The following is an 18,954-nucleotide window of genomic DNA, read 5'->3' as shown; positions in this document are numbered from 1 at the left end:
AAGGTTACCCAGTAATAGAGAAGTTCCTCCAACCACTGCTCACCTCATCCATGGATCCCTGTCCTCTGCATGCAAGCCAGGTGAAGATCAAACCAAACAAAACACCCAGCGCCATGATAATGTAGGGTATGTTGGTGATGATCAGAGTAGTGTTTATCACAGACTTCAGTCGACTCGCAGTCTCTTTATCAATGAGAACACTCTGGAAGGCAAGAAAATAGTATCCCTTTGATTACTAAATATCCAGGGTGTAAAGTTTTTGCTGTATCTTCCTTCTAAATCATTAAACACGATTTGGGGAAGTTTCTCTGTCGCTAACCAGAAATACTGAAAATCCATTTATAAATTAGATAACCAGAGGGGGCATTTATTCATTACATCTTCCTTTTTTTTTTTTTTTCCTGAAGACATGTCTTACTTTCAAACTAGTAGTTTGAAATAGTAGGGAAAAAAGTATTCAGAAATAATGAGACAATACCATCTTTTGTATCAGACAACTCTAACTCGTCCTTTAAAATCCAACTCAGCATCACTTCCATCCAGAAGTTTTCTCTGGCTACCTCAGGCCTAGTTAAAGGTCCTTTTACTGCACTTCCATATCACTCCCTAAAATCCCCCATCGCTGCGCACTCTGCCTTATAACCGTCTGTTTGGTCTCCTTGTGACTGGGAGGTTCCCAAAGGCAAGGTTTACATCTCGGTCACCTCAACATTAGGAAAGCACTCTGCACGTAGTGGGTACTGAATTAATGTCAGTTGATTGAATGAATGAAACATTCCAACAATGGTATGTGGAAAGTATAATTAGTGTCTTGGCTAAATCTCTAGTAATCAAGACCAGAGGTCTCGATAGAAAGTGTTCAGGGATGTCTTGAGGCTCACCAGAGTTCCAGAGGGTGTTGATAACCAAGAAAATATTCTAGAATAACACTGGATAGATGCAGAACAAAGATATTATCTCCTTAAATTGTCATGGGTGGGGTGTCTGGAGAGCTTAATTTCATAAAAATTATGGCAACAAATGGGACGTGGGGCATAATTTAGGCTGAAACTGCACAGGACTGAGGCAGAGGATGGGCTTCTAGAGTTGGTACTTCCAATAACTGGCCAAGACCCATCAGAGTCAGAGTCTCCTTCTCTGGAAAAAGAAGGTGGGAGAGTAGGCTCCAATGTCACTTCAAAGTATAATGTTTTCTTTTTCTGGGATAAAGTCAAGTTCTTTCTAGGAGGCACCAAAAGTACAAAGTTTTACTCCATAATTCCCTGGATTCAATATGGTCTTTAACAAAAGAGCTAAGTAAAGCAAAAGTTGAGTTGGGGGCGGGGTGGGGGGGAGTTCAAATATGCTACAACTATGAACATAAGCTGGCAGTACAGGGTCCTTCCTCATTTTCAAAAAGCCCATTGGGGTGCCTGGGTAGTTCAGCAGTTAAGCATCCGACTTCAGCTCAGGTCATGATCTTGGGGTTCGTGAGTTTGAGCCCTGCATTGGGCACCGTGCTGACAGCCTGGAGTCTGGAGATGCTTCAGATTCTGTGTCTCCCTCTCTGCCTCTCCCCTGCTCATGCTCTGTCTCTCTCTCTCAAAAATAAATAATAAAATATTGAAAATAAAAACAAAAATCCCTGCTTTCATGTCAGTTGATTGAATGAATGAAACATTCCAACAATGGTATGTGGAAAGTATAATTAGTGTCTTGGTTAAATCTCTACTAATCAAGACCAGAGGTCTCGACAGACCTCTCCACAAGCAGTAAGAGTGATGACCCTGGAGCAATTTCAAATAGATTCTATAAGTTGGTATATATTGCCTAAATTTTTCCTGTGAAACAATAAAAGCCTTGTCTTAGAATTGTAATCACAAACCCTTCAAAAATTTATAAATGTAGCTATCAAAGTAATGCCAAATGAAAAAAAAGTAGGTTATAAAACTGTATCTGCAGTATGGTCTCAAGTATTTAATATCAAAACTAGAAAAGTACTAAGAGGCAATATAAGCAGATGTAAAGTGTACTTGTCTCTGAGGGACAGTTTATCAGTGATTCAGTTGTAAATATTTAAAAAAAATTTAAACTGAAGTAAAATTGACATATAACAATATATTAGTTTTGGGTGTACAACAGAATGATTCAATATTTGTATGGTGATTCACTTTTAAAATATACATTTTTAGTTTTCCAAGAGCTCTGTAAAGAGCACATGTTAGTTTTACAAATTAGAAAACATTAAATTATTATTATTTTTTTTTTTAATTTTTTTTTTCAACGTTTATTTATTTTTGGGACAGAGAGAGACAGAGCATGAACGGGGGAGGGGCAGAGAGAGAGGGAGACACAGAATCGGAAACAGGCTCCAGGCTCCGAGCCATCAGCCCAGAGCCCGACGCGGGGCTCGAACTCACGGACCGCAAGATCGTGACCTGGCTGAAGTCGGACGCTTAACCGACTGCGCCACCCAGGCGCCCCAACATTAAATTATTTTTTACAAAGTTCTTATCAGAGACAATTTTGCAATATACTGTTGAGTACAAAAAAGCAAAAACAGTGTCATTCTGACTCAGGTTTTGTGAAAGCTTCTTTAATTTTCCTTTTTCTTGCCAATCCCTGTTACCAAATTTCCTATACAGAACAAGATTTTTTAGGGGACAGAGAAAAATAATAAAAACTTAAAGATGCTGCTGTTCACGACAGACGTAAGCCAACCAAGAATTTATTGGAGAGGGAAAACCCCTGCATGTAACCTCTCAAACCTGGGTGGAAGAGAGAGGGAAACTGAGGAGATTTACCACAGTAAATAAATGTATGTGATTCAGAAAAGAATTTATCACAGGTATCTTAAATAGGTGTTTTCTGAGTTTTCCGAATATGTTTTTATTTACAAAACTTCAATTTATACTTAATGTTTACTGATAAAAATTCCATGGGTACAGTGTGAAAGAAATATTTCTTCAGGGAAACTCTCTTTGTTTGAACTAAGACGGGATCTGTGTTGGGGCGCCTGGGTGGCTCAGTCGGTTAAGCAGCTGACTTCCACTCAGGTCATGATCCCGAGGTTCATGAGTTCAAGCCCCGCGTCAGGCTCTGTGCTGACAGCTCAGAGCCTGGAGCCTGCTTCAGATTCTGTGTCTCCCTCTCTCTCTGCCCCTCCCCCACTTACGCTCTGTCTCTCTCTGTCTCAAAAATAGACACTAAAAAAAAAATAATAAATTTAAGATAGGATCTGTGTCCTATAACTCATGATATGTTTGGTCACCAGAAAGTAAAACAAAAACAACTTTGATGTTATAAAATATAAGGCAACCATAAATCACTGAAATGAATGAGAATGTATCATGTTTTATTCAATCATTTCTTTAATCACCTTACACAAAACCTTCATGTAATGTTGCCAATCATTTTAATTTTACTCTCTTTTACTCCTCCTTTACTAATGAATGGTAAACTGATTACATTTTACAAACTGGCAGGGGTTCAAAGATGGAGAAGATGCAAAGAAAGGTTTAACTGGAAATCTGAGTGTTGGCTATTTTTTCTGCTTCAGCAGTGTCTGACATTGCTTCATTTACCTTTGCCTTTTGTTTCTTACATAACCAGCTTCCCAGAAGAGAGTTTTGCCCGATAATATTCTTGAGAAGGGAAATTTTTGTTCTGTCATTTTTAAATCTCAAACTTCATGTGAACATATAAAGAGAAATTTTCTGAGGACAAACAGGTTCTTAAAATCACCTTTCCCCCTTTCTTACATCTTAAATTACATAGCTATAATAGTCGACATCATAATGGAAGTTTTCCAAGCTTCCACAAGTAAATCATACCCATGGCTCCCTCCCAGGACTTACCTCGTTGATATACATCACTGGGAAAACCATGGTTCTAATGCTTCCCGTTTCACTACAAAGACAAAAGGTGACAAATCAAAACCACAGCAAGATATCACCTCATACCTGTTCCAATGGCTATTATCAAAAGGCAAAGGGTAGTAATGTTGGTGGGGATGCGGATGAAAAGGAATCCATGTGCCCTGTTGATAGAATGTAAACTGGTGCAGCTGCTAGGGCAAACAGTAGAGAGATTGCTCAAAAAATTAAAAACAGAATTACAATACAATCCACCAATTCCACTTCTGGGTATTTAGCCAAAGAAAATGAATCCCTAACTCGAAAAGACATATGCACCCCTATATTCACTGTAGTATTTTTTTTCCAGTAGCAAAGATATGGAAGCAACCAAAGTGTCCATCGATGGACAATTAAATAAAGAAAACATGGTATATGCTCACACTGGAATACTATTCAGCCATAGAAAAGGATGCAATCTTGCCATTTGTGACAACATGAATGGACCCTCAGGGCACTACACTAAGTGAAACGAATCAGAGAAAGTCAAATACTATTTATTCTCCCTTTTGTGTGGAATCTAAAACAAATAAACAAAAAACCAAGCTTACACGCATAGAAAACAGACTGGTGGTTGCCAGAGTTGGGAGTTGGGGGGTTGGCGAAGTGGATGGAGTCAAAAGGTACAAACTTCCAGTTATACAATAAGTAAGTCACGGGATCTAATGTACAGCATGGCAACTATGGTTAATAATACCGTAATGCATAGTTGAAAGTTGCTAAGCAGAGTAGATCTTAAAAGTTCTCATCACAAGAAAAAAAATTTTGTACCAAGTATGATGACAGACGTTAACTAGACATTGTGGTGATCATTTTGCAATATATACAAATATCGAGTCATTATATACCTGAAGCTAATATGTTGTATGTCAGTTATACCTCAATTAAAAAAAGACAAAATATGAGATTATTTTACAGACATCCTCAGTGTGATAGCAAACTGGCCTGGAGAGATAAGTTTATATGAAAATTCTAGCACACTTATTTCATTAAATTTCCCAGAACTTATGAAGACTTCCTCGTTACTTTTGCAAACACTTATCAATCAGAAGTGAGATTCCAGTCTGTCAGTCTAACAATTCCAAGTGTTGCCTGTGTATGTAAAGTTGTTTTTTTTATATCAAAACTCAAGATAATAAAAGCAAATTCTCAAAAATCATTACTATTCTCCCAAGAGTTATCAGAGGCATGGCCACAGCCAGCAGAACAATGCTACCACTGAGAAACGCTACCATTTCTCAGAATGTTTTGTGACCAGACCACTAAGTATTGTCTTCACTAGAGCTCAGAGCACTCTACCAAGAACCAGCCCTACACCTGGTGTTTGGGGGACACTGTCTCATTTAATTCTTACAGTAATCCCATGCAGTAGGCATCACTGTCCCACGTGGAAGACATGGAAATTATGGCTCAGAGTCACTTGTCCAGGACCAACATGAGCAAAAGGTGAAGCCAGGATTGTAATTCCATTTTGATTCTAAGGCTCTAGATCTTAACTACTATACTAGACTACCTCAGAAATACACACGTGTGTATGTGTATGGCAAAATGCATTCGTGCAAACCACATTTGTGTTCTAGAACAATCTGTGACATATGGGGTTAAAGCTGGCAAATCCGATGGCGGAAATCAAGTTTTACAGATAGATAGATAAGTGGAAAGAAAGAATAGATACATGATATATTATATATAGTTTTGCAATTTGTTTTTCATTAACATTAAGTCATATGCATTTTCTCATATCCAAAAAATGCCCATTGAAAGTTTGAGCAGGATATTATACTTAGTAATCCTAATTAAGTAGTGTTTTTTTAGATGGAATGTGGGGAGGAAAGGCTGGACTCGGGAGCCTATTTTAAGCTCGGGAGCCTGTGGCTGGTCCTGGGTGGGAGCAGTGGGAAGACAGGAAAGGAGGCAACTGGAGTCGTGGCAAGGGAAGGGCTGCATGGAGTGGGGAAGAACAGACTGTAGCCTTACTTCACCTCTCTGTGCCTTAGTTTCCTCATCTGTAAAACGGGGGTACTACACAGGGTTACTGTGAGGAATAAATGAGTTACTGGATGTAAAGGACTTAGAACAACATGTGATCCGTGAAAAGCACTCTGTACATCTTTGGTTAAATAAGTAAATTCCAAGACCAAGGCCTATGGAAATGCTGATTATAGGGGCGCCTGGATGGCTCAGTCGGTTGAGCATCCGACTTCAGCTCAGGTCATGATTTCACGGGGTCTGTGAGTTCGAGCTCCACACTGAGCTCGAGCTCGCTGCTGTCAGCACAGAGCCTGCTTCAGACCCTCTGGCCCCCTCTCTCTGCCCCTCCCCCGCTGACACTCTCTCTCAACCCCCCTTCCCCCCCCCCCCCCCCCCCACACAAATGCTGATTATGCCTCATCCCTGAAGGGCAGGAGTGAGCAGACTTAGAAAGTGGGCTGTCTCCTGCATGAACCCCATCAGAAAGTCAGTACAGCACAACTATCCTTTGCCTCTTCAGAAAGAAGTGAAACTTACACAAAGTCGTCAAACTTTCTCACATAAACATTGATTTGGATCCTCTTGGCAGCTCTTAGAATAATTCCAGTCAACTGCAAATCAGAGACATGGAAACAAAACATTAGGACTTATTAAAAACACATAGTTTTTCTCAGTAGAGCACTATTTCTACGTGCTGCTGATAACCAGGGGGACCACTGCCATGTTTGAGACAAGGGAAAACAGACCCCGGAACAGAATGAGAGCTGCGGACGGGGTTAGGTGCCTGGTAGACCAATGTTTCTGAAAGTTCAATCTGCATGTGAGTTCTTGGGGACCTTGTGAACATGCAGATTCTGATTCAGTAGGTCTGGAGTGAGGCCTGAGATTGGTCTTTCTAGCAAGCACCCAGGATGCTGCCACTTTGGATAGCAAAACCCTAGGTGACCCTGGCAGGAGGAAGGTGTGAGCCAGAGAGTGGTCCCTGGTGTGGTCAGGACAGCCCCCATCAAAGCTGGGAAAGCGGCGCCAGCAGCCGTGCCCCCACAGCAGTTTTGCCTCTGCATTGAGGTTACGGGACTGCGTCCAGCCCTTGGGGACAAGCACCTGCCCACAGTGCAGCTGGGGAGAAGGAACCAACTGAGGGTTAAGAGAGAAAAGGTGGGGGGGGAGGTACCTGATCTTAGTCACAAAAAGATAAGACCACTGATTTCTCACACAGAAGAGTGAAATGCCCATACGCTGTCATGTCAACGACTATTCTTGCTTTTTCTTTACTGTTCCATGTGTTCAAAATCTCAAGAAGGAAGGTATCTGGCCTTTCATTCAGTTCCTACCGTGAGAGGCTTTCTCATGGTTTTAGTTTTTCTCCTCTTTGAAAACAGGATTAAAGCATATGTATATCTAATGCCTTTTAAATTAATAATATCATGCAATAAACTCTCAAAAGTGCCTGTAGAAAGAGGCCTGCCAAAAGTCAGTGAAGCTAATACATACATTTAAATTTCAACCAAAACACTCCTTGGCAGTAAGCAGAAGAATGTCTTCAGCTTTGCTGATCTGTTCAGTAGTAGGAGAATGTATGTATATTCAGGCCCAAGGCTGGCAACAGAACATTGATGAGGCTACTTGGGTCCAATCTCATTTGTTCCCGTGATGGGATTTTTACAGTTGCGTTTTTGTTAAAGCAGGTTTGCAAATATTTCTGCATATTAGAGCCACTGAGTTCAGCCTGTAAGGCCATGAGACTATGCATCTCAAGCACTGAGCTGAGTTTTCTCCATTTGAATATGTATATGAAAGGAAGACAGAATATTCACAGTGCTCCGGATGAAACTGATAAATACTGTGTAGAGAGAACAAAATGCATGCTTTTTACCAGGAAGACGTGGGTACTCACAGGATTAATGTCCACAAATGTCTCATGATAGTCCTTATTGGGATGCATGCCATCTATGGCAGAAACAAACCTCTCATCTGCTTGGTAGAAGTGTGGGAAAGATAAAATAATAGGTGCACCTGCATTTTAAGGAAAACAGAGACGAATGACATGGTTCTTAAAAGTCCAAGATGGATATAAAGTTCCTGACTACAAACCTGGTTCCTAAGGAGGGGGAAATTCTATACATAAGTAAATGTGGGTGGGGGAGAGGGGCAGGCTAAAATTCCATTCAACGCCTCCTAGTTTGGGATTTATACTTCATTTCCTAACATCTCATTTACCCTAACATTATTTTATCCCACAGTATATATTGAAGTCATGGCTAAATTATTTATTCTTCAGTATTTACTGAACCTATTAAATACAAAGGCTTCATACACACTCTTTTAATTAACATTTGCAGTAGCCCTATTAAGTTAAAACTATTATCTTCATTTTGCATTTGAGGACGGTGAGGTTCAGAGAAGTTACAAAACTGACCCAGGGACATCCAGCTGTCAGGTGATGAAGGCAGAATTCTAAATGAATGAGGAAATCTCATCTGAAAGCACTTATTGCTTGCTTTTCTGTTTTTCTTGGTTAACCTAAGACAGGCTTTCTTCTCCTGCATATGTTGATACAGACTTTTAAGACTTTGCCTGGTCATGCTATCTGCCCAGCCTCTGACTAGATCAAGGTCTGACCACATGAAGACTCCATTTTTTTTCTTTTATTTATTTTTTCCTATTCATTTTAAGAATCAAATAGAGAATGTCCATAATGTCCAAAGCAATCTATAGAATCAATGCAACTCCTATCAAAATACCAATGGTACTTTTCACAGCACTAGAACAAATAATCCTAAAATGGGTATGAATCTACAAAAGACCCTGAGTAGCCCTAGCAATCTTGAGAAAGAAAAACAAAGCTGGAGGTATCACAGCCCCAGATTTCAAGATATACTACAAAGCTATATTAACCAAAACAGTATGGAACTGGCACAGAAACAGACACATAGATCAACAGAACAGAATAGGCCAGAAACAAACCCACATTTACATGGTCAATTAATCTATGACAAAGGAGGCAAGAACAGACAATGGGGAAAAGGCAATCTCTTTAATAAATCGTGTTGAGGAAACTGGACGGCTACGTGTAAAAAAATGAAACCAGACCACTTTCTTACACCATACACAAAATAAACTCAAAACAGATTAAGGAGCTAACTATGAGACCTGAAACCATAAAACTAGAAGAAAACATAGGCAGTAATGTCTTGGACATAGGCCTTAACAGCATATTTATAGATGTGTCTCCTCTGGTAAGGGAAACAAAAGCAAAAATAAACTATGGGGACTACACCAAAACAAAATCCTTTTGCACAGCAAAGAAAACTATCAACAAAACAAAGAGGAAACCTACTGACAAGGTATTTGCAAAGAATATATCCGGTTCGTATCCAAAATACATAAAGAATGCATATAAATCAACACCAAAAAACCAAATAACCTGTTGAAAAAATGGGCAGAGGACCTGAATAGACATCTCTCCAAAGAAGACATCTAGATAGCCAACAGACACATGAAAAGATGCTCAACATCACTAATCATCCGAGAAATGCAAACCAAAACCCCAAGGAGATATCACTTCACACCTGTTTCATTTACCCAAAGAAAATGAAAGTACTAATGTTAAAAAATAAATGCAATCCTATGATCACTGAAGCATCACTTACAACAGCCAAAGTATGGAAGCAACCTAGGCATCCATCAATAGAGCAATAGGTAAAGAAGATGTGTTATCTATATACAATGGAATATTACTAAGGCATAAAAAGAATGACATCTTGCCATTTGTGACAACATGGATGGACCTAGAGCATATTATGCTAAGTGAAATAAGTCAGACAGAGAAAGACAAATACCATATACTTCAACTGATTTGCAGTATCTAAAAATCAAAACAAATGAACAAACAAAAAAACCACAAACAGACTCATAAATAGAGAACAATTTGGTGGTTGCCAGAGGGTAGGTGGCTGGGAGAGTTGGGTGAAATAGGTGAAGGGGATTAAGAAGTACAAACTTCCAGTTATAAAATAAATAAGTCACAGAGACTAATTGTACAGCATAGGGATTATAGTCAATAATATTGTGATAACCTTGTATAGTGACAGACGGTGACTATACTTGTTGTGGGGAACATTAATGTACAGAATTGTCAAATGACTATGTTGTGCACCTGAAACTAATGTAATGCAGTATGTCATATATATTTCAATAAGATTTTTTTTTTTAAAAGGCACAAATAGGAAAACAAGTTACTAAAGGAAACCTACTGTAGATTATGCTATTGAAGAAGAGAGAGGGATCCAATAATTGCTGCCATGGAAACATATTTGGAGAAGTTAACTTATTGCCAAATAATTTAGATTTGCTTACATATCTACTAGCCATGGCTCAAGATACATATCATCTGTCACATCCATGTGTTTTGTTTAGGAAGAAACTGTTCACTAAACAGTTTCACAAAGCCATAATTTCCTTCTTTGTGACCTACAATGATCTTTAAAATGTATTTTCGAAGATTTATTAAGAATTCAGGAAGGGCCAGACACCGTCTTGGGTGTTTTGTATACATTATGTCTAACCTTCACTCAGCTTTCCAAGGAAGTTATCATCAACCCCATATTACAGATTAGAAGACTGAAGTCTAGAATCCTCCTTAATCACCTTGGCTAACATGCTAACAAACAGAATCTGAATCAAACCCAGATCTACTGACTCCAGAACACTCACTCATCCCACAATCCAAAATGTTGTCCGGGGGGATTCAAAACCCTTGAGGATAATTCTAGAGAGTTTAACTTTTCCGTCCACATCTGGGAATACATAAGACGCAAGAGAAATGGACTGTAGTTGTTGAGTGTTGCCAAGTAGAATCTTTGTTGACTCTAACATCAACTTCTTGAGGAAGCAGAATGTTAACGAAACAATGAGAAAAAATACGTCTGCATTTGTGCCTTGAGCCAGAGGCACATGGGCTAAGTGGACAGGGCGCTATTTCAGGGCCATTCCCCCAGGAAGAAAGCAGGAGAGGGCAGAAGCAGGCACTTGTTCCCATTTGCCTTTGGTCTTATCTCCACTGTCCCCGCACAGTGGTTCCCAACTGCCTAGGCACCATCTTTATGAGAATCACCTGGAGCTCATGTTAAAAATACAGGTTCTGGGGCCTAGTATGTGGGCCCTGGGACTAGATTTTTAAGAACCCTCCAGATAATCCTCATGCAAGGCCAGGTTTTGAAGCCACTGCTCTATCAGACAAAGACAGCGAGGTATACTGCTGACTGAAGACTTACCCCAAAAGGAGATTTTTCAAGAAAATTAGGTAAGAGGGGAAAAAATTAGCACATTACCTTATTTAGGAGATAAAGACAACTTTATTCAGGAGAGAGGGGTTACAAAATTTCTCCAAAGAAACTTTAAAGAGGAATTGTAGCCTAAGAAGTATCACAGTAGCAACAGGAGAAGTCCCTAAGTTCTAGTAGGGATTTTCTCAGAAATAAGAACTTTATAAAAATCATCTCCCCTGTCTGAGCTCTGGTTTCCACAATTATAAAAAGAGGCCTCTGGATGCCAATCTAGTAAGAATATTGTGAATAATTTTGCAACATATGATTGTTAAAGTCAGTTCTTAAGATGAAGAAAAGGCTTTTGTTAATATACCACTGATAATTCTGCTTCATTCATGGAAGGAAGTAGAATAGCTCAGACATTCAGAAACACTGGGAAATTTGCAGTCAGGGTATACAACTAACTCTGCTTTGAAATCATCACTAAATTTTTAACAAGATATGTACTTTCTCATTACCAAGTTCTCCACTTTTCTTTTTTAGCTTTGTTATCACCATAAAATCAGTTCGTGCTTTACATGTATTAACTAAATGTAAATATGTAAACTACTTAGAACAATGACTAGTGAACAGTGATTAGTGTAAGTGCTCAGTGAACATGAGCCATTATAACTATTAAGACTTCTAGGGGTGACTGGCTGGCTCAGTCGGTTAAGCATCTGACTTCAGCTCAGGTCATGATCTCACGGTTCATGAGTTTGAGTCCTGTGTTAGGCTCTGTGCTGACAGTTGGGAGCCTGGAGCCTGCTTCGGATTCTGTGTCTTTCTCTCTGACTTTCCCCTGCTCATGCTCCCTCTTTCTCTCTCTCTCTCTCTTAAAAATAAACATTAGAAAAAAAAAGACTTCTAAACTACTGCGCAGAAAGAACACAACAGGGCATTCTAGAAATACGAAGCATTACACAAGAGAAAGAAGAAGGGAACAGAGGAACTACAAAACTACCAGAAAATAACGAACAAAATGCCAATAAGTATACTTAGCAATAATTACTTTAAATGTAAATGGACTAAACTCTTCAATTAAAAGACAGAGTGGCTGAATGGATAAAAATGTAAGACCCATCCATATGCTGCTTAAAGAGACTCACTTCAGATGCAAGGACACACACAGACTGAAAGTAAAGGGAAGGAAAAAGGTGTTCCATGCAACTGGAAATCAAAAGAAAGCTGGGGTAGCTATAATTACATCAGATAAAATAGACTTAAAAATTTTTTTAATGTTTATTGATTTTTGAGAGAGACAGACACAGAGCATAAGTGGGGGAGGGGCAGAGAGAGAGAGGGAGATACAGAATCCGAAGAAGGCTCCAGGCTCTGAGCTGTCAGTACAGAGACCAATGCAGGGCTCAAACTTACAAACTGTGAGATCATGACCTGAGCCGAAATCAAGAGTCGACACTTAACTGACTGAGCCACCCAGGCATCCCTGCAGTGATCATTTTATAATACGTACAAATATTGCATTGTTGCATTGTATACTGAAACTAATAAAATGTTATACATCAATTAAGCCTTAATTTAAAAAAAAAAACCCAAGCATTACAGAAAAGCCAGTATTTTTTTTTTACCATTCTATAGCCATATTGTGAAATACTATTCTTGAAAAGCCAGAATCACTCTTTCGTTTGGGCTGACAACATTCTTTTATTGAAGAACACTAATCCTTCATTCTAGACATTCATAAGTATGTCCCTTCTCTGAGCTCTTACCATTCTTGCAGATGCTGATATTCAAAACTCCTGAGCCCAGGCAGTTTCCTTTAGGTATACAGAAGCCGGCATTGTCCGAGGTATTGGCCAGTACTTCTCCAGGCACCTTATACCGAAAAGCAGGCAGTCCCTGCACACTCTCAAAGTCACTGAAGGTTATATACACTGATCTGTTAGGAAGTAAGAATGAAAAGTCAGTGTGGGCTCTGGTCAGTGTAACTGGCCCCGAACCAGTGAGTTAACAACCGTTCTCAGGTACAACATGGTTAAAGCTTACAGGGTAAAGCGGTAAACGAAGCTACAAAAGAAAGTTTGAAAGGAACTCAACCCACTCAGTGCAGACGGTGAATCATAACGAAATTTGTTTAAGAGGTAGCAACTGTAGTAACAGCCAAACAAGGCCAAGAAAAAAAAAATGTGTGGTAGGATATTAAGATGACATTTAGGATGGAGCCTCACATCGAAAGAAATAAAAGAGTCGTCTAGACCAGCATGGACACGTGCCAGCGTGGATGAAGCAGAAGCAAGGGCAGAGGCCAAGCAAAAGCAGAAAAGGTCACAAAGGGCTCGGCTGGGTAGATTTTGTAAGCACTTGAAAAGTGCCCCATTAGACAGATCTTTGATTTGAATGTATACTGATACCCATTTACCTCAAATAAAAATAGTGTCCATATTCTGGAATTCATTTCAATGTTTATTATTTCAGCCATTTATTTCAACGGAGTTCAACTTAATTTTGTCTTGAGTCCTTACTGAGCGTCAGTGATCGCACATAATACTAACCACCCTTGTATTTGCATAGCGCCTGAGTGACAGAGCACTCTCACAGGCACTGTCTCAAGTGGTCCTTCATCTGAAGCCCAAAGGAATGGCTTTCTGGGTCTGGCTTTTTCATCTTTGAACCAGAGGTGGGATATGTCTCGCAGGGTTTGGGACAACATGGGAGCTGCCTCCCAGTCACATCCCACCCCTATAGCATTTCCTAAATAAAATATTTTAGGCCAACGGAAAAATAGAGAAAGTATTATAATAAATACCTTTTACAACAAATACTAGTCAGGTAAATAAAAAATATATTATGGCTATAACTGCAGCTGTCTGTATAACACTCGTGATTCCAGTCCTCCTGATTCCAGTCCTCTGCAACCCCAGAGGTAGCCTCTGTCCTGAATTTGGGGTTCATCCCTCCCTTGCCGGTGTTCATCCTTTCACAAACGTGCACATTCATAAACAACATGTGGCATCGTCCGCTACTTTTATGTGTTCTATACACAGTACACTGTGTTCTTTTCCTGTAATTTGCTTTTTCATTCAACATCATTGAGATTTATAATAGTGATATAATATCTCATTATTGAGATTTATAATATTACATAGTCTGATTCTTACATTTTAAATCTTACATGATATTACATCATATGAATACACAATTTGTTTATATTCTTTTTATAGAGACTTAGATTGCTTCCAATTTTTCACTACTAAGAGTGTGATGCAATGGACTTTTCTGTGTATGCCTCCTTACACGTCTATACAAGGGTTCTTCAGGCCAGCGAGCTTACGTAGGAGAACAGTGAAGCACCATGGAGTTTGCATGTCTTTGGCTTTACTAATAATTACCAAATGGCCCTTCAAAAGTGGTTATGCCAGATAAGAATGTGTTTCCTCTGTGCCAAATCTTTTAACAAGCCTCCTACTACCTTTCTAGTTTGTCTTATTTCACTCACTGCATTCAAATGCATTTTCTGTTCCTTCAGTCCTCCCACAAATATGTATGAACAAGGGCAGCCAGCTAGAGGGGGGCTGTGGTATTTCTGTGGGAGAGCTGGAAGGGTGGGAACCATGGCACAGGCAGCAGGGACAGACAGGTGGGGGTCAATACAAGAGCTATTTCTGAGAAGGCATCCCAGCACCTGGGAGCAGATTCAATGCAGGAGAGGAAGGAGATTTATAGTATCAACAATATTTCTGGCAGGGCTGGCTGGGTAGGTGGTGCAATTATGTAAGCTATGAAACACCACCAGAACAGCAATTCTTGATAATATTGAATCAACAGCATCAAATGCAGCTAGGTCACTTGGGAATTTGAGAAGTTTCATAAAAAGCCTGGCTTGGGTGAGTGGGGAGGATATGGAGACTATATGAGTCAGCCATTCATTTGGGTAGTTTGAGGGTGAAGGGCGGAGAAAGGGCAATGGTGATGGGGGGAATGGGATCAGGGTGGAGAGCACGATGCCTTCTTCCCAAATAGGAGCCATAATCATGAAGGAGCAGGCGGAGAGAGAGAGAGAGAGCGCACTTACGGGGCAAGTGAGAGCAGGAATGATCTAAGGGAAGGTGATAGCTAATACCTATAAACTCTGAAATAGGGACAGCAGTTTGATTTATTTATCTTCTATACAGAGGTTATCTGTTGACTGGAAGAAGACCAGGTCAAGTTTCATGCTTGACAGAGCATATCATAATAACTCAGAGCCATCACTTAACATTGTTTACTCTCTGACATGCCCTGGGCTAAGTGCTCTACTAACTGTAACTCATTTGTCCTCATATCAACTCCTAAGGTAGACAACTATCCTTATTTTACCAACGAGGAAAGTGAGGCACAGAGTGGTTGAATAACTTTCCCAAGGTCACTGAGCTGTGAGTGTTGGAGCTGGTATTCAAACCAGCCAGTGCAGTCAGCCTCTGAAGCCTGTGAACCACTATACCACACTGTCTCTCAATATGCCATCAGCATTTATCACTGATTAAGCACAAATGGCCATGCCTGTTAAGGGTAGCTGCATATATTCCTCACATTTTGAGGGGTTTTGTAGTCAAATAACTTATTTATAAAGTCCTTACCTGCAAAACTCAGATGGGAAGACATAAAGAATTTCATCTTTGTTTATTAACGGGTGAAAAGAATCTCCGTCTGTTCCATTAATCATATTGCACTTGTCCGTTGTCCACCAGTCAAGTGACCTGGAATTGATACGCACAAGAAAGGGTCAAGATGATCAAATTTTTAAATTTTTTTAATGTTTATTTATTTTTGAGAGAGAGAGAGAGAGAGAGAGAATGAGCTGAGAAGGGGCAGAGAGAGAGGGAGACACAGAATCTGAAGTAGGCTCCAGGCTCAGAGCTGTCAGCATAGAGTTCGATGCGGGGCTTGACCCCATAAACTGTGAGATCATGACCTGAGCCAAAGTCCAGCACTTAACTGACTGAGCCACCCAGGTGCTCCAAGATGATCAAATTTGATTTGAGATTTTTTTCAGATGGTCAGGACTTTTCAAGCCTTAATTGGGAGCCAGCTACCCACAGAATTGTATTCATACACAGAAACAAGGGGGGTGCTGGTTAGGGACTGGATCAAGAGGGGGAATAGTAGGCACCTGATCCCCAAATCAGTTCTGATAGAGGCAACATCCAGAAACATCCTCTTCCCTTTCTTCAAAAAAGAGTATCTGATGCAGAGGCTTAAAATACCCATTTTCTTAAAACATTGATTCAATTTAGCATGAACAATAGCCTTGTTCAGAGCTAGCTCACTGACAGGCGACCTCAGGACAGGTATGTTCAGCTCTTAAGGAAGGCATTAAGATGGCAGAGTAGTAGGAGCACCTTATAGTTGCCTCCTCCTTCAAACACAGCTAGATAAATACCAAATCATTGTGAACACCCAGGAAATCCATCTGAGATTGAGAGAACAAAGTGCACAACTATAGGGAGAAAAGACGCCACATTGTGGAAGGTAGGAGGTGTGGAGATGTGATCTGGGGGAGAAAAGAATCACTGGTGCTGTGGAGGGGAGGGAGCCCTGATCAGAGAGAGAGAGAGAGAGAGAGAGAGAGGGAAAGAGAGGGAAAGAGAGGGAAAGAGAGAGAGAGAGAGAGAGAGAGAGAGAGAGAGAGAGAGACAACACAGCATGCAGGGCATTGCACAAGAAAAACACTTCCCCAAGACCATTGATGGGGAAAATGAGAGGGGCTGATAACTGCAAGATTTTATAAGCAGTGGAGCCCAAAGTCTGAAGTTTCAGAGGTCTGTGTCACCCCGGGGATGGAGACTGGTGGATGTAGAGGTGCTCCTGTGGGGAAGGAAGGCAGAGGCCCGGGAACAGACAGTGTGCTCTGAGGACCCCCTGGGTCACACTGGGAGAGACAGTTCCCCTTCCTGGAGTGCACTTGGGAGAGGTGGCATTGCCTCTCCAGGGACAAAAGAGTCAGTGGGCTCCACTGAGCTGCCCCATTCATTAGCAGAGGAGCAGAGGTGCCTGCTGAGGGCAGATAACTGAGACACTGACTTTTTGCTGCGCTTTACCATAAACTCCAACCCCCATGCCTTCAAGTGACTGCCCTTCTGGGACAAACCGGCACCCGCCACAGTACAGTGAGACCCTCTCCCAGAGGATTAGTGTGGGCCCATGCCACTCTGGGTCCCTAAAATTTGGAGTTTTGAAACCCAGCAGGCACACCGGAGCACTGTGCTGCCATGTGGGCAGATGGCTGGGACACAGACAGGGTGAATCAGGGATCTGAGGGAAGCCTGGGACAAATGGGGGAGAGATTGTTTGCTCTTCTGTGAGGGCTTCCTGAAGAGCAGCAGGCATGAACTCCCCTCTCCAGGGATGAGAGCTGGCTGACGCCATTTTTCACTGCACCCATCAGCACAGACAGACTTCAGAGAGAGGCACAATACCCACAGTAGAGACTTGAGCCTCTTACACTAAGCCCTGCTCCACTGCACTCTGCAGATGTTTTTTGTTTTGTTTTGTTTTGTTTTGTTTTGTGTTTTACTAGGACAGGTATCACTGAGAGCCAGAGCAACAGCAGGCTCCTCCCCCAGAAGACTAGCACAAACCCCTTGCATCCACCAGGTCTACTGATCACAGAGTGCTGCAAAGTTTCAGTCTAGGGGATATAGGATCTAGCCTCTTGACAAGCAGACCAAAATACACTAATTAAAACTTGCCACACAGTGGACAAGGTCCAAACACTCCCCATTCTGCAAGGAGAAATTCTGCAGAAGACTGATCTGAGGGAAAGAGCTGCCAAAACACAACAGCAGATAACACACAACATACACCGGAAACACTTTCTGAAGCATCAGGCACTAGGCAGAATAGAATGTCTTTTTAATATAGCCATTACTTGAGCCAAATCATAAGAGACTCTTAAAAACTGAGAATAAACTGAGGATTTATGGGGGTGGGAGAGAGGGGAAAGTGGGTGATGGGCATTGAGGAGGGCACCTATTGGGATGAGCACCGGGTGTTGTATGGAAACCAATCTGACCTTAAAATTCATTTAAAAAAATAATACAGACATTACTGTCAGGAGTGGGAAACATAACAGGTTTTCCTAATACACAGAAGACAGACACCTAGACAAAATGCCAAGATGGAGGAATTCATCCCAAAAGAAAGAACAAGAAGTACAGAGAAGTATGAGAAAAGTATAGAAGATACCAGGAGAGTTCCTTACCACAGAGATATAAGACCTAAAAACTAGTCAGGCTGAAATAAAAAATGCTGTAACTGAGATGCAAAACCAACTGGATGTAATGACCACAAAGATGGAAGAAGCAGATTAAGTGATATAGAGGACAAAGTTATAGAAAATAATGAAGCTGAAAAATATAGGGAAAGAAAAATATTGGATCACAAATGTAGACTTAGGGAATTCAGTGACTCCATAAAGCATAATAACATTTGTATCATATTAGTCTCAGAAGAAGAGAAGGGAAAGAGGGCAGAAGGTTTATTTGAGTGAATTATAGCCAAAAACTTCCCTCATTTGGGGAAGGAAACAGACATCCAAATCCAAAAGGTACAGAGAACTCCCATCAAAATCAACAAAAGCAGGCCAACACCAGGACACATCACAGTAAAATCTGCAAAATACGGAGATGAGCAAAAAATCCTGAAAGCACTAAGGGAAAATAAATCCCTAACCTATAAGGGAAGACAAATAAGGTTAGCAACAGATCTCTCCACAGAAACTTGGCAAGCCAGAAGGGAGTGGCATGATATATTCAATGTGCTGACTGGGAAAAATATGCAGC

The 18,954-nt window shown here is 40.7% G+C and overlaps 1 protein-coding gene across 1 annotated transcript in view; it reads right to left on the bottom strand.

Annotated features, from left to right (window-relative positions):
• Positions 1–18,954, bottom strand: part of SCARB2 (scavenger receptor class B member 2) — an 83,691-nt gene that overhangs the window by 4,192 nt on the left and 60,545 nt on the right. The window contains exons 6-11 of the mRNA XM_043572433.1: positions 15,751–15,870; positions 12,904–13,073; positions 7,762–7,880; positions 6,402–6,475; positions 3,837–3,888; positions 44–202 (exon numbers count right to left, since the gene is read on the bottom strand). Coding sequence (XP_043428368.1) covers positions 44–202; positions 3,837–3,888; positions 6,402–6,475; positions 7,762–7,880; positions 12,904–13,073; positions 15,751–15,870 — 694 coding nt within the window. The remainder of the gene's footprint in view (positions 1–43; positions 203–3,836; positions 3,889–6,401; positions 6,476–7,761; positions 7,881–12,903; positions 13,074–15,750; positions 15,871–18,954) is intronic.

This window comes from Prionailurus bengalensis, chromosome B1 (genome assembly GCF_016509475.1).
Source record: "Prionailurus bengalensis isolate Pbe53 chromosome B1, Fcat_Pben_1.1_paternal_pri, whole genome shotgun sequence".
Classification (NCBI taxonomy): domain Eukaryota; kingdom Metazoa; phylum Chordata; class Mammalia; order Carnivora; family Felidae; genus Prionailurus; species Prionailurus bengalensis.
The sequence above is the reverse complement of the archived record's forward strand: the minus strand, read 5'-3'. Positions and strand labels throughout refer to the sequence as shown.